The 14449-nt window shown below is 42.0% G+C and overlaps 1 protein-coding gene across 2 annotated transcripts in view; it reads left to right on the top strand.

Moving 5' to 3' along the window:
- Window positions 1-9897, top strand: part of gabrg3 (gamma-aminobutyric acid type A receptor subunit gamma3) — a 28500-nt gene extending 18603 nt beyond the window's left edge. Inside the window, exons 4-9 of one of the 2 annotated variants that reach the window (XM_076148624.1) lie at window positions 2039-2259; window positions 3565-3647; window positions 5632-5769; window positions 6713-6865; window positions 8586-8785; window positions 9619-9897. In XM_076148624.1, the coding sequence (XP_076004739.1) occupies window positions 2039-2259; window positions 3565-3647; window positions 5632-5769; window positions 6713-6865; window positions 8586-8785; window positions 9619-9897 (1074 nt within the window). Of the gene's footprint in view, window positions 1-2038; window positions 2260-3564; window positions 3648-5631; window positions 5770-6712; window positions 6866-8585; window positions 8819-9618 lie in introns of both variants that reach the window. The other variant, XM_076148626.1, reaches the window with a different exon arrangement.
- The last annotated feature ends 4552 nt before the right edge of the window (window positions 9898-14449 follow it).

Raw genomic sequence — 14449 nt, 5'->3', positions numbered from 1 at the left:
TTCACCAGACGGACAATCAAGCACAGAGGAACATGAGCACATCTCTCTAAGTACAGAGCTTTAAGTGCATCGGCCTTCAGTGGCAGCTTCACACTGCAGAGCACGAGGCTTTGTCCTAGTTTCTCTGCTGCACTGGACTTTCCAGTTCCTGCCTACTGTTTCTGAATGAGTGTGCAGGTGTGTGTCTGTAGGAGACAGAGACACACTGCTTGCTGTTAAAAGCAAATGAAATACTTCACATGAGAGTGCTGACTTGATTTATCAACACATTCTGTCTAAACTAATGAAATGATAAACATCTTTACTGTTCATGTCTTCACTCACCACATTGTTTACCTTGTGTCTGGTAAAAGTGTGTGATCCTTGTGTTTATTACCTGCAGAGCCTCCACAATATGCTGCCTGTAGCTGCTGATCATACTCATATAACAGGGAGGAGGAATCATCACTGTCTCTGTCTTAGTTGATCAATATTTCAGGGCTTTCTTGACTTCAGGTCATTCTATAGAGATCTGAACTCTGCTTGTATCAGTTTCAATCAAGCTTAAGGAGACAGACTGCTACCCTCACATTCTCCTCTAACATCTATTCATACAGTTTCAAATTCATTCTTCCCTCAATGAATGTCTTGACCCCTGTTCAGTTCCTCCAGCAGGGTCGGTCCCGTCCTTCAGCATTTATCTCACTTTCTTCCATTTTGTCCGTCCATTAACACCATTTTTGTTATTTAGTCGTAAATCTTTTTCACAGCAGCCAGTATTGTTCTATGTACCTAAGTTGATATCCTGTATTTTCTAGTAAATGTATTAGCTTGTGTTGGTTCTTACAGCATAGCAGCACCTTTGGTTTCAGGTAAACAATCTCCAGCTCAGCAGTCTTAATATAGCAGCTCTCCTCTGAGTCGCTTGATGTGAAAAACCCATTTTCTTCCCAGCAGTCCCTGTTGTCGCGGCCAAAAGCTGCTGCAAGGTCAGGGCAGACACAGAGAGTGTGTGTGGTTGATACTCTGTCAGGGCAGTAACATTACAGTCTAATGTGAAATGATTTAACAGTTTACAAAGCTGAAGAGTGTGTTTGTGTGATGTGACACAATCCTAACATCCTTTATCTGCAACAAACTACCTCCACATGTGACTGCAGCTCAGATTGGTTCCATTTATCTGATTTGCAGCACTTCTCTGCAGCCTGGATGATGTTCTGCTTTTATTCAAATCCACTAAGCGCTGTACAATTAAAGGTCATAAGCACCCAGTGGTTCTTTTGATTATGGACTTCATTTTAATTGGTGAGCTCTTGAAACAAAGTTCTCCGTGAGCAGCGACTGGTTAAAAGGTCAAATACATTTCTGGGGGCGGCAGCAGTGAGAGAAGGTGTGGGTTGATGGTGGAAGGTGGACTATTATTAATTTCATTATATTGTCCATCTCTGCTTGTGCTGTGGCTAAAAAAAGACTTTTAAGAGCTCAGCTGTTGCCGTGGAGTTTGGACACTGAGTTTGCACAAAAGCACGACTGTTAGGTTCGTTAGATTGAAGATGATAGAGTCCTAACATCAAGAATACATCCATTTGCATACATACATAGATAATTATACATTTTCATCATTACATCAGCTAATGAATAAATTATATTAATCTGTCACTTAATTACTGCTAAATGTAGTAAAGTACAACACAAAGTATGGTCTTCAAAGTAATGAGTATGTCTATCAGGTACAGTGTAGCCTCTCTGTGTGTGTCTCTGTGTGGCCTGTCACACTGTAAACACACGCATGATGACTGATGAGAGACATGTTGTGTTTGGTTGCAGCAGCTCAGACAGACAGATTGACTTTGTGCAGCTGTAATATTCTGACTTCTTCTCTTCACTGTCATGGTGGAAATCAATACGTGATGTTGTTACCCTTGTCTCTCTTTTGAACTTTGGCTAAAGGACATTAAAGGACAATCTTAGTAATATTTAATATGTTTTCTATGACATTACATGAATTGAAGATGCACTTTATATCCACTTACATGTGTCCTTCCCTCCTCTCCTTCAGGAATACCAGATTGACATCATCTTTGCTCAAACATGGACAGACAGCCGCCTCAGATACAACAGCACCATGAAAATATTGACTTTAAACAGCAATATGGTTGGACTGATATGGCTGCCAGATACCATCTTCAGAAATTCCAAGAATGCAGACTCCCACTGGATTACAATGCCCAACCAGCTCCTTAGAATCTGGAATGATGGGAAGATTCTTTACACCCTGAGGTGAGCTTATAAAAGCTTTTTGTGGGGATGAGTTCATTCACACATTTACACAGGTGGGGGGGGGGGGCTAAACATTTCTATAGATCTCAATCATGTTTAACATTCACCTGATCAGCTCAGACTATAGCAGCCTTAGTCGTGTGGGAATCCGTAGAGATGCAAATTGTTATGGATATGGAGCCCAAAAAGAGCGCAGCAGAAGCAATTAGTCTCCATCATTAGCAATCGCAAGAGCAACCTGCCCGCTTGAGCCTGAAGACCAATTTACTAAGGCAGACCCCCGGTGCCCTACAGCAGGCTTTGGAAATGAAGCACTCTTGACATTAATATGAACTGCTTCTCCTGCAATTAGCAGCTCTAGATTGCCCTCAATCTTATTCAGCATGGCCCTTATGTTTGGATATAACCCCAGGGCTTTTAATTGATCGTGTTTATCATTATTATGTTTAGCAGACTGTATTGTATACATTCATATTAAGAATAAACTTCTGCACTGATTCTTAAGTATATTGTAAACGCCATCAAACTGTTTCTGGTCACTTCTGTGCTGCTTTAGAGGAACCAGAGCAGAACAGATAAAGTTGGGTCGGATCAGAGGCAGAATGTTTGCACAGCAGCAAAGGAGCGCCACCATTTCTGAGGGCAGGGCGAGTCCCAGACCCAGGCCCAGTAAGAATCTCCCTGGTGGGGTTACTCTGCTGTTCACTATTCAGGGACGTGCCGGCTTTGAGGAGTAATATCCGTTGATGGCATGAGAGAAAGACAATGAAATGTCATTTGGTATTAATTGTGCATTGGCTTGGTTGGAGTAAACACAGATGACATTTGGTGATATCTGTGCCTCTCCCACTTGGATGGGATCGTCCCCATGCAGTGAATTAATGAGGCTGAAAGATCATGGCAGAATAGAGATTTTTTTCCCGTCATCATTCCTGTACAGCGCTGCATATTTATTTACACCATACGATTCATTATTTTTCATTATTTTCATTATTTTTGCAGGTGAATATCACAGGTATTTTAAGTACTAACAATAATATGTAGTGAACTCTGTGCAATAATCTATATAGTGTCATGTTTAAGCAGCTGTGTGAAGAATAAGAAGATACTTAACAATAAACTAACCAGAAAACAGGCAAACTGACATAAATATGATTAATTCATTACATTTTAAGAAAACAGCTAACTCAAAAATGTCCATTCAAGTGTATTAATAACCCATCTTTACTTCCATGCCATATCCATAAGAATACAGCACCGGTGAGCAGAGACTGATAACAAACTGGTGGTGATGTTTTCTTGCAGACTGACCATAAACGCAGAATGTCAGCTGCAGCTACACAACTTTCCCATGGATGAACATTCCTGTCCACTCATCTTCTCAAGCTGTGAGTACACAACCATCAGGCCTTCAGAGTTACTGTAGCATGTGTCATCATCAGCATGTCAATCAGAAGCTCACATCTATTTGGTAATGAATCTACTCTGGAAAGTCAAGCAGATTTGTTTTTGTGTAGATCTGCTGTTTTCTGTTGTGCATAAAAATAGGCTGCTAATGTCGGTGGTAATTTAAATCTATGTATGTATGTTGGAAATGAAAGCGAAGTGATCTGTGGATGTATAGTGCTCTGCTCTCAGCAACTTACTGAAATCAGAAAATCATTCCGCGTGATAAGACCTTGCTCCTTTCACAGCAAATTAGAGCTTCAACCTGCTCTTTAAATCACACACCACAAATCTGGACCACTCCTGGTGTGATCCATTACACCCATTTCCTCACTGGAGACTGGTTTCTATGGCAATGAGCATGTGTCTGTGATTACCAAAGAGTTGTTTACTTTCAAGGCCATCACGTCTAAAGGAAAATTGAAGAATCAACTGAGAAAGAAGCATAGATTTAGGATTTGGGAGCAGTAAACAGGACTGCAGTATACAAGTAGTTCTAATATAACTAAGAGAGGCCCGTCAAAAAATATTTAACATTTAATATTTAAGCTCAGCTGACTGGCAACAAAGTCCAGGGGCAGAATTTAGGAGCAGAACCTCACAATGTGATCTCTGCTATCACCCACATCTCTAAACCAGAGAAACTGGATGACAGGTTGTCATCCTGACATCCCATCTTCTTCTATTGACTTGTATTGTGGGATGGTGCCTTCTTGTCATTTCAATCCAAGAGCCAAACAATGCTGTAAAGGTTGTTGCATGGTGGAATGCACTTCAAGCAAGGCCGAATAATAACCTAGAGCTGGAGTCTTGAAGCGCAAAACAAAGCCGAGAGCAGAGCAGAGAAAAGTGAATCCCAGCAATCAGGTGTGAGTGTCAGCTGAAAGAATGAGGAAGCTGTGGGATCCTGACGCTCCATATGCTGCCATTACTTCACAGTTCAGTTCAATAAGTTCCCCCGTTGACACATTGTTCTCAAGGCGGAACATGACGCAAGGTGCTTTTCTATTATCTAGCAAACCACTCTTATGTAGGTTACTGCTCTTTTCAATAATGGCCAGATTTCATAAAAGAACACTGAACTCCAAATAAGGGCTTTCACGTAGCACTTCCATTTGTGGCTTATGTGCTACACTTGCTTCTGTCTTATATAAGAGAACAACAGGAACATTTGCAACAAACAGGAGCGTATTCAGCCAGAGAGGGGTTAAATATCCAATTAAAAGGCAAATAACCATTCTGCACACACAGATACATGATATACAGTCCAACAAAATAATGTAATAGTTGCAATTTGTAAAGGTTTATAACAATTAAAAGGTGATTTCGACCACAAATCTGTTCTCAATAAATAAAGTGACTGTTGAATCTTTAATGACATCATTAAGAGCAAAACGGAGAACGTGGCAAATGTTAATGGGACTCATTCATCAAGTGTGTTTGAAAACAATAAGAAGTTCCGCTAACATCTTTTTCAGCAGTTAATGTTTTTGTTAATTGAAAGCTTATTGCAGCAAATTGCTACCAGGCACAATTATAATTTGTTAGCTTTTCTTGCTAAAGTGATTCTTTGTCTGTTTGGGCGTCTCGGGCTCCGGTGTCAAACCAGAAGGAGAGGAGCTATCATTAACCTGTCTTTAACCTCCAATGATCAATGTTAAAAGCGCTCCCAGGCTCCGTGCACATTACCTGAAGGTCAGCTCCTGCATCAAGATGGATTCAGTACATTATCCAACCTAAGCTTTCATTTAATCCACCTTGCTGTGCCTCTGTCTTCATCTCACACTGTCTTTCATTAGCCAGCCTCCAGCACAAGACTAATGTTACCCTGGGTGGCCCTAGGTCTGTCTGCATGGCTTCTCCATCAATGGATGCACCGTGTACAGCCATGGGTCTCACACACACATGTGCCCTGTGTGATTACAGATGGATACCCTCGAGATGAGATGATTTACAAGTGGAGGAAGAACTCTGTGGAGGCAGCAGACCAGAAGTCCTGGCGTCTCTACCAGTTTGATTTTATGGGCCTGAGGAACACAACGGACATCTTAAAGACCACAGCAGGTGGGCTCGGTCTATTTACTGGACCCTCTGACAACAGCACACACACAAATGAAAGTCGTTCAAGTCAAGTCACTGTGCACAATGTTGTATTAAACCCATTAAAGAGTCTAAAGTCATTTTCTTATTTAAATGTTGATTCAATTTGGCTTTTATTTTCAAATTCTACATTTTTCTACAGAATCCTGATTTTCTTTTTTCAAAGTACATTTTTAATGCCTACACCTGAACTCTGAAAGTTTGAAGTTTTTATATTCCTAAGCCTCCTGCATTATAAGACAGAAGAGTTTCCTTGGTAAGTAAGTAAGTTATTGATTTCTTACTGTCCAGCAGCTATGAAATTGCAATTATAATGACATCTCTGCTCAGATTAAGCCAATCTGACCGTCGCTGAGACAGATCTGTCCCACTCACACTAATCACATATGGATTTTACTCTTTGTGGTTGTATTTACCGTTCACAGTCTGTTCTCACTCTGTGTGTGTCACTGAACACTACAGTGACTCCCACCATTCACGGCATGGCTTCATAATGAAACTCATATTTTGTCTGACCATGATTAATTATTGATCCCAGCTGGGCAGAGATAAAAGAGCCAAATATCTGTGATCAGTGATTAATCAGAACGCAGACAGGGAAGCTGGATGCACTCTGCTGCCACGTCCTGCTGACTGAGCACTTTGCTTCAGAAACATTATACTCTTTTCTTTTCTCATTAAACACTTCACCAATACTCAATGAAACAGCATGCAGGACAGAATGATATGTCAGTATTGGAATTACTAAACACTTTGACGTCAACGACAGTTTGTTTACGTCTCCACCGGCTCAAAGTTCTGTGGTTTCCTTGTCATCTCTTCATCATTTTGAGTTGGTGGCAGTGTTCATATGCTCCAGTAAAGCTTCCTGTCAGGATCATTCACTCTGTGCTTCTCCTCTGCACAGGAGAATATGTGGTGATGACCGTGTACTTTGACCTGAGCAGAAGAATGGGCTACTTCACCATCCAGACCTACATCCCCTGCATCCTCACTGTCGTGCTCTCCTGGGTGTCGTTCTGGATCAAAAAGGACGCCACGCCGGCCAGAACAGCATTAGGTAAGACACCAGCAGCTCTGAAGGTCCAAGGACACGAGCTCAGCACACAGAAATCTGCTGTTCCGCTCTTTTGTTTTGCTCTTTCCTTCTTTTTGTCAATCATGCACCTGATTTGTCTTTTTTATCAGTTTTTTAGCTTCTTCTCCCTCACATGTTGCTCCTTTTACACCAGGTTTGTTTATCACAGGTACCAAGTCCTGGTGGTTTGTTAGTGAACATGTCTTCTGTATCTGTTCATCATCAAGGCACTAAGTACTGAGTTTGCTCATGTGGGACATTTAGATTTTTGTGCTCAGCTCTTCCCAGTGGACATCTGTGGCTTCCTGTGCCCTCTTACCACAGGTGACCCACTACCACTCTGACTCACTGCTGTCAGCTGCCCCCACAGTGCCCGAACACACCACTCAATCCATCTCCACGGTGACAATGTGTTACATTTGAAAAACATGGAAAGAACAGAGGGAGTAAATGAATAATATCACAAAGTTATTTCACCGTTTGTGTCAAGTGGGGAGAAAAAGGAAAGAGCTGTTCATCATCTATTAGTGGCATTCAAATCGGATGCAGGGAATTGGATAATGAATGGATGTTACATGTGGGGAATGGTGAATGGTTTGTGAATGGAGCAGCCGAGGCAGCGTGGGAGTGAAAGCCCCCCCCCCCCTCCTGAGTGTGATCTAACCAGAGTGAGTCTGTGGCAGCAAAGCTCTCAGCTCAGCTCTCTGCCTTAATCACCACATAAATGCTGAGTGAAACCATCGCACAATCCACCTTTTTTCTCTCACTTTCATCGAGCTTCCATTTAAAATCCATATGATACATTGTTCAGGCCACAGTTCCATATCACAGTGATTCTATTGGCAGTGGAGTTGAACATGTTTGAGACTCTGCCAGTGTTCAAACCTGCCGCCCGTTCTGTTTGGAGCTGAATTCAGCTTCAGCAGACTGCAGGCAAAGGTAATCACAGTGGCAAGTAGAGGCTAAGGAAAAGTCAGATGTCCGCCCTAAAATAGACAGATCCAGCTTGTTGTTACCATGGGAACCTCTGTAAGTCCTAGATTTTTTTTCTTCTTATATGCAACTCTGTAATGTTCATGGAAGAGAGTCGGGGGAGAGAGGAAGGAATGGAAAAAGAGGATTTGTCTTCTCTCTTTCCTCTGTTACAAATTATACTGAAACTAATGCACTTAATGAGCAAAAGAAGAAAAGATACCATCGAAGAAAACCACTCGGTCTTTGAATTAGTTCATGCTTAGTCGCACAGAGGTAATGAGGCTTTAGAGGTTCTATTGATTAAACACAGGAAGTGACAGAGCTTTGGGTTTGTCTAAATGTTTGTGATGTGATCTGTTTTCATGTCACCATAAAAGCTTTTCAGTCTCAGGTGTTGTGTTTGGTGTGGATACCCGAGCTTCAGAGTGGGCCCACAGAACTTCTTTCATGTTGTCTGCTTTCTCTTCTTGAGACTCAGCCTCTGAGTTTCTCATGGAGGATATGGAGTTAAACTCTGCATGACCCCCTCCTCCAGGATCTGAGTCTGGCTGACCCTCATCCACTGTCCCCTCGCCTTTTTCACATGGACTCTGCTCTGTTCTTATACAAGTCTCATACAACTTGTTCTGTCCTTGGTATAAGGTCCAAAGGATGTCACAAGGAGGAATGTGTGTCAGTTCTGTCATTCCTCCATCTTACATCTGTCTTCTCCTTCTCTTCTCTTCAGGTATAACCACAGTGTTGACAATGACGACTCTCAGCACAGTAGCAAGGACGTCACTGCCCAGGGTGTCGTACGTTACTGCCATGGATCTGTTTGTCACTGTCTGCTTCCTCTTTGTCTTTGCTGCCTTGATGGAGTACGCCACCTTAAATTACTACTCATACTGCACCAGGAGACCCAGCTGCAGGGAAAACAAAAGATCGGTAAAGATGCTTGCTTTCTTCTCTAGCAGTAACATTTCTATTTACAATTGATTCACGACAAACTTACAGGGAAATGTCATAATGGGACGATGGAATAGAAGTTCAGCCTGTATATAACTCTTATTTGATAGCTGATGTTTCCCGTCCTGCCTTAGTAGTAACACGACGGTGGTAAGAAAGCCTCTCAGGGTGGAGATGCTGTGATGTCGCACATTAAAAGCCACTCTGATAAGGCTGCTTCTATCTTAAGCGCTGCTACATCACTTTGAACACAAGCGTTCAGGATGGACGAGCTTTATCTCGTCCATGAGCAACTGAGAGGCCGGTGCCGGGTGTCAGGTCCTGTGCTTATGTGCCAAAGACCACATCTAAAGCTTCTGCCAATGTCAGACTGCTGCAGTTAGAATGGAAGAGTTATGCAAAGCCGGTCTACTATTCCTTTCAACAACACCAGAATGCTCATCTGTCCTGTTTGTACTTTGGGGGAATTTTCACAAGAACAGACTCTCCCAGGTCTTTCAAGTTCTGCATCAATGATTACAGTCAATTTGTTCATGCATATCCTGAGTTTTTGAGCTAATATGTTTGATAGAACTGCATAGAATAAACAGCTTTATACAGATGACATGTTAATCATCTGAGACCTAATTTACAGCAGGATTCTACCCTGATTCTGCACAGGAAATGGAGTTTAACTGTTCATGCAAAACACTATTCAGCATGTGGAAACAATGAAGAGTGTAAAGTTGCATGAATAAAAACGAGCAGCGTTGTCAAACAGAAAAATAGAAAAGTGGAAAACCTTCAGTAATTGTAAATCTGTCCTTCTCTAGAACTACTCTGTCCTGGACGTGCGACCTCCACACACTGTCATCGCCTTGAACAACTCCATGTACTGGCAGGAGTTTGAGGACGCTTGTGTCTACGAGTGTTTGGATGGGAAAGACTGCCAGAGCTTCTTCTGCTGTTACGAGGAGTGTAAAGGAGGCGGGTGGAGGAAAGGACGCGTTCACATAGATATACTTGAACTGGACGCGTACTCCCGGGTCTTTTTCCCAACCTCCTTCCTGCTGTTCAACGTTGTCTACTGGGTAGGCTACCTCTACCTTTAGCACCCTGCAGCTGTGTGGCGCAGGACAGAAGGACGGCACGGTGAGAGAAAGGTAACAGCAAATCGTCTCTTTCTTGTGTTACCTTGAGGAAACGTTGAACATTGTCAAGAGGACCTTTGTGTTCAAGCCTGGCAGAGATTCTAGACTCTATGACCTTAGGCACGAGAACACAACACATTGTTTATTCCCTTCATATGCTGAACACAGGTGGGGGGGAGACAGCATGGACTGAAGATGAGACTATGACAAACTTCAACTTCTCAGACAAGAAGACTTTGTATATGATAGGGAGGGGGGGGCGGGCAGCGGGGGGCAGGGGGGGTGGTATGTTATTTTCCAGCCATCAGTCAAACCCAGTTGATGAAAATCCAAGGACATTCAAAACCAATTTTAGTGCCTTCCTCTGGAGGGGTAGATACGATCTGCTACAATAATCAGGGAATAATGATAAAAAGAAGAAGAGCCTGGCTTTGACTGATTGTTGCTGTCATCATTCAGAGCTTTGATCCACAATTATAAATCAGCCGTTTGTCACAAAGAAAACACACAGAGTGATTGTTCTTATGTCTGCACACGGACTTTCAGCCATTAGAAATGATTAAATTCTCCTCCCTTCAACGCTATTAGTGCCCCTATATAACACATCAATAGGTTCCCAGGGAAGGAGAGGATCTGTGTCACCGTACACCAAGGGAGAACCATTTGTGGTTTTGTTGACATAATTTCATGTGGTTTAAGATGTGAAGTCAATTGTTTCCATGGGTCTTTATATTTTATTAATTCTTTTCCTGTTTATAATCATGTGCCTGGGTTTTGCACTCAGGCAGCATGATGGTGATCAGCATATCAGTAGCTCCCTGCAGGTGTCGGGACAAAGAGCATCAACACATGAGCTTAGAACTGCTTTAACATCATGTTTAAATGGGTCAAATGATGCTTTTCCTTCATGTTTATGGTGTAATATAGACGGGTGTGTTGAACATTGTCAGAGCAGCATAAAGAGGTTGAATCCACAGTTTGACAAACTCCTCCTGAGGTCCTGAGCTGGACTGGAAGCTTTGTTTTCTTTACTTTACTCTACCATCGTGTTTGCATCAACATGGGAAATATTTGTGTTCACACTCTTACACACCTGATTAGACACACACACACACACAGTAAGTGAGTGAGAGTTTGGGTCAGTATTTAGCTTTCTGTGGAGAAACTATACAGGAAATCAGGAGCCACAGAGTAAACATCATGTATGACGCCATGCATGGTCAAAGATTGAGTCTGGGACATGAAACATTCACAGAAATGAACTGTTTTATTCTCTATTTCAGAGTGTTACACTGTATTCATCTACCTATTCTCCTCTATATGTTTTGCAGAGCAGAGACGTATAGCCTCTGCTCTGCATACACACTGAATACAAGTGAGGAGGAATAGAAACGTCTTTAATAATGCAGGGATTATTCTATTGCCTCTGTTTTTTATTTTTTCTACGCATATCCTAAACTAACTTAGTTTGTTCCTTAATCGGCAGGTAAATAAGATCCCCAGACACAAATCATTCGTCCTGTACTGGAGGCAGAAACATGTTATTCACTCTCTCATCTCTATTTGGCTTCTGACGCTTATTTGCATGCAAAGGTCAATTCAACACGAGCCTGAGGAGGTTGAAATACATTTAGAAATATTAGATTATTATTCTCCTTTTTAATATAGACGGCTTGTACCATAATTTGATTTCTGTGTGTTTAGATTTGGCATTAACAGCCGGTAAATTGCCTTAGCGTAGCGTAGCCTGTCCAGAGCCGAGCTGAAGACCATAAAAACATATTTACCTCTGATTAAAACCTCAGCGTAAGGAAAAGATCACTTCAGCAGAGGCTACATCTCCGCCTTAGGCAGGAGATTTGAGTGGAACTTTTTATATCCCTTATTGAGCTGTTTTCTTTTTATTATGTTTGCTGTGTATGTTCCAAATAGTTCACACATGTGCCTCGGGCCCTTCATGGTGTCAGGCAATGTTGAACAACCCCTAAAAAGTGTGTGTGTGTGTGTGTGTGTGTGTGTGTGTGTGTGTACAGGCCAATCTCGGACACTCCTCTTAAGAAGATAAGCCGTTATGATCTATTAAAGGGAAGTATATCTGGGTAGCATGTGAAGGTTCATCTCAACCATCCGGGCAGTCAGATTTTGGCTGAAGATGTGTTTTGCTTTCATCCAAATGTTTTTTTTCAGTTTATGTGAGTGTGAGGATGATGTAATGCCTTTTAGAAAACCAAGGTCGACAGAAAAACACCAAATCTGACAAACAAAGGGCCGAGGGCACAAAGCAGCCCCAGTCATAACAGCACAACACACCAGACAACACACTGAGACTGAGCTGAGACTGAGCTGAGATCACACTCTCTAGTTTGAACTGAAGAACCCTTTTGGAAAGGGCGAAACCAAAACCTTGGACCAAGACCTGACCTTAAGCTCCCAGACACTCTAACAGTATGCAGCCGGTGGCAAACTGGGTGGTCACTATTTTTAATAAGAGAACAACCATGAACAGTCAGCACCAGTGTTAATTGTTGCCTACTGTGCCTGAAGACGAAGAAGATGCTGAATCAACATGGATGCAACCACACACACATAAAGTTAGTGCACCTGCTCACACTGTTCGGCAACAACATTTGACACATTTATGGTTTTGCTGACTCATACCCAATGATGCCGACTGGTCTCATTAACTTTAGGCCGCGATGCAAACGCCGATGTGTTTGTGGTTTCCTCCGATCCCTGCAGCAGCACAGGTGTCACATCACTCTGATCCCCGTCTGCTCAGGTGTGAGAATGCAATAAGGTATTCTGAGTGGTGCTATACTTTACAATAACCCTTAGAGTTTCATGATGGGAGAAGAAGTGATCAAAGACTGAGGGAACAAAGAGGGGAGGTTCATTTATCTCATAACGGAGCGTTTTTGTCTTTATGTTAGACAGCTGACGCAGCAGGCGGCGGCGACTGACAGAGATCCCAGGCTGGGACATCTGAGTCAGCTGAGTTTTACAGGGATGCATTTTGTATTCTGACAAATACACCCTGACTTTGTTGAAAATGTCAACTGTTCATTTCTCATCTCTGTGGTTTCTGTCAAGAGTGGAAAAGACACAACAGAGCAAGAGACGAGGAAGACGGGAGGAATGCAAGTGACCTTTTTCAAAGTCTTTGCTTCATATAACTCAAGGCTCAAATATACTGTATGACATTTTGTGGCAAAGTGCAATACTTTATATAGTCCAACTCTGTTTGGATTCAGCTTTTGTCATAATGCCGGTAACATACATAGAGAGAAACATTGTCTACTAATGATGAACTCAGTGTACAGGCATCCATCCTGACATTATGTAATTCAGATAGATTATTCATGAATCAGCCTGATGCACTGACACTAAATGTTGAACAGTTAAATGGCATTTGAGTTCATTTAGCTTGATAGATCTAAAACCCAAAGGCACTTGGATCAAACCAACTGAAGGACGATGATGATGATGATGATGATGATGTGCCTTTACATTGACACAAATGAAATGAAGTGCTAAATGCCTCATTTACATTTCTGATCTTCAGTCTTGTCTGACTTTAAAGGGGCGGTCCAAATGTTGGGGTGGGGATTTTTGTTTTGAAAAAAAAGAGAAACATACTGAGATAAGTTTGGAATGTGATGGTGTGAAGGTCTGAAGCTCTGCTGGATTCATGCAGCTGAGGAAGCAGAGGAAATATGCTGAGACATCAAATAGATCCATCTCTCATTACCTAACTACCTAAACTCTCACTTATATTCTCTTATTTATCAAATCACGTGACTTATATAAACATTTTCGAACAATTAGAACAAACGCCAAAGAGCCAAAGAGAATCAAAGTATGAGCAGTAGAATGAGATGACGAAGAGAAAGCCCCTGCAGCTTCAGCTCCATGTATTCAGTGCAGCACTGTGAGGTGTCATCTGTTCTGTGCTCGGAATCTGTGAGTGTAACAGGAATAATAAGCCTCGATGTGCTGCTAGACGGACGGTTTGTCATCTGCAAAGTAAACAGTTTAACATCCACCTTTGTATGATTTGTGGCAGAAATGGGCTCCAGTTTGTCTCCATGCTGCACACACACACACGCACACACGCACGCACACACACACACACACACACACACACACACACACAGGGATGTATTCTGTAACAAACATTAGCTATCAGCTTTGTGGTAAATCATATTTTTGTTGACATGTACGCAGCATATTCCCTTTCTGCTTTGTGTTTTCATATTTGTGGTTTGAGTGTAACATAGATACTGTATCTCATTAGTCTATGGTCCAGTCAAGTGCAAAGTGTAGAGATTGTGCTCCTCGACAGTGTGTTGTCCTGTGAGTGGGGTTGTTTTGATAATGTTGCTCTTTTGACTCATTTTCATAACGCTGATGCTTTTTATATCTGAAATGTTCATTACTACAAAAGAGAGAAGATGGAATAAAGCTTTTTGTTTGTCATAAATGTTTATCAGTGCAATACATTTTGCACTCCACA

Source organism: Genypterus blacodes, unplaced genomic scaffold, assembly GCF_046128005.1.
Source record: "Genypterus blacodes isolate CSIRO-AG114 ecotype Tasmania unplaced genomic scaffold, CSIRO-AGI_Gbla_v1 ptg000041l_1, whole genome shotgun sequence".
In the NCBI taxonomy this organism is placed as follows: domain Eukaryota; kingdom Metazoa; phylum Chordata; class Actinopteri; order Ophidiiformes; family Ophidiidae; genus Genypterus; species Genypterus blacodes.
Note: the sequence above shows the minus strand (reverse complement) of the source record. Positions and strands in the feature narration are given on the sequence as shown.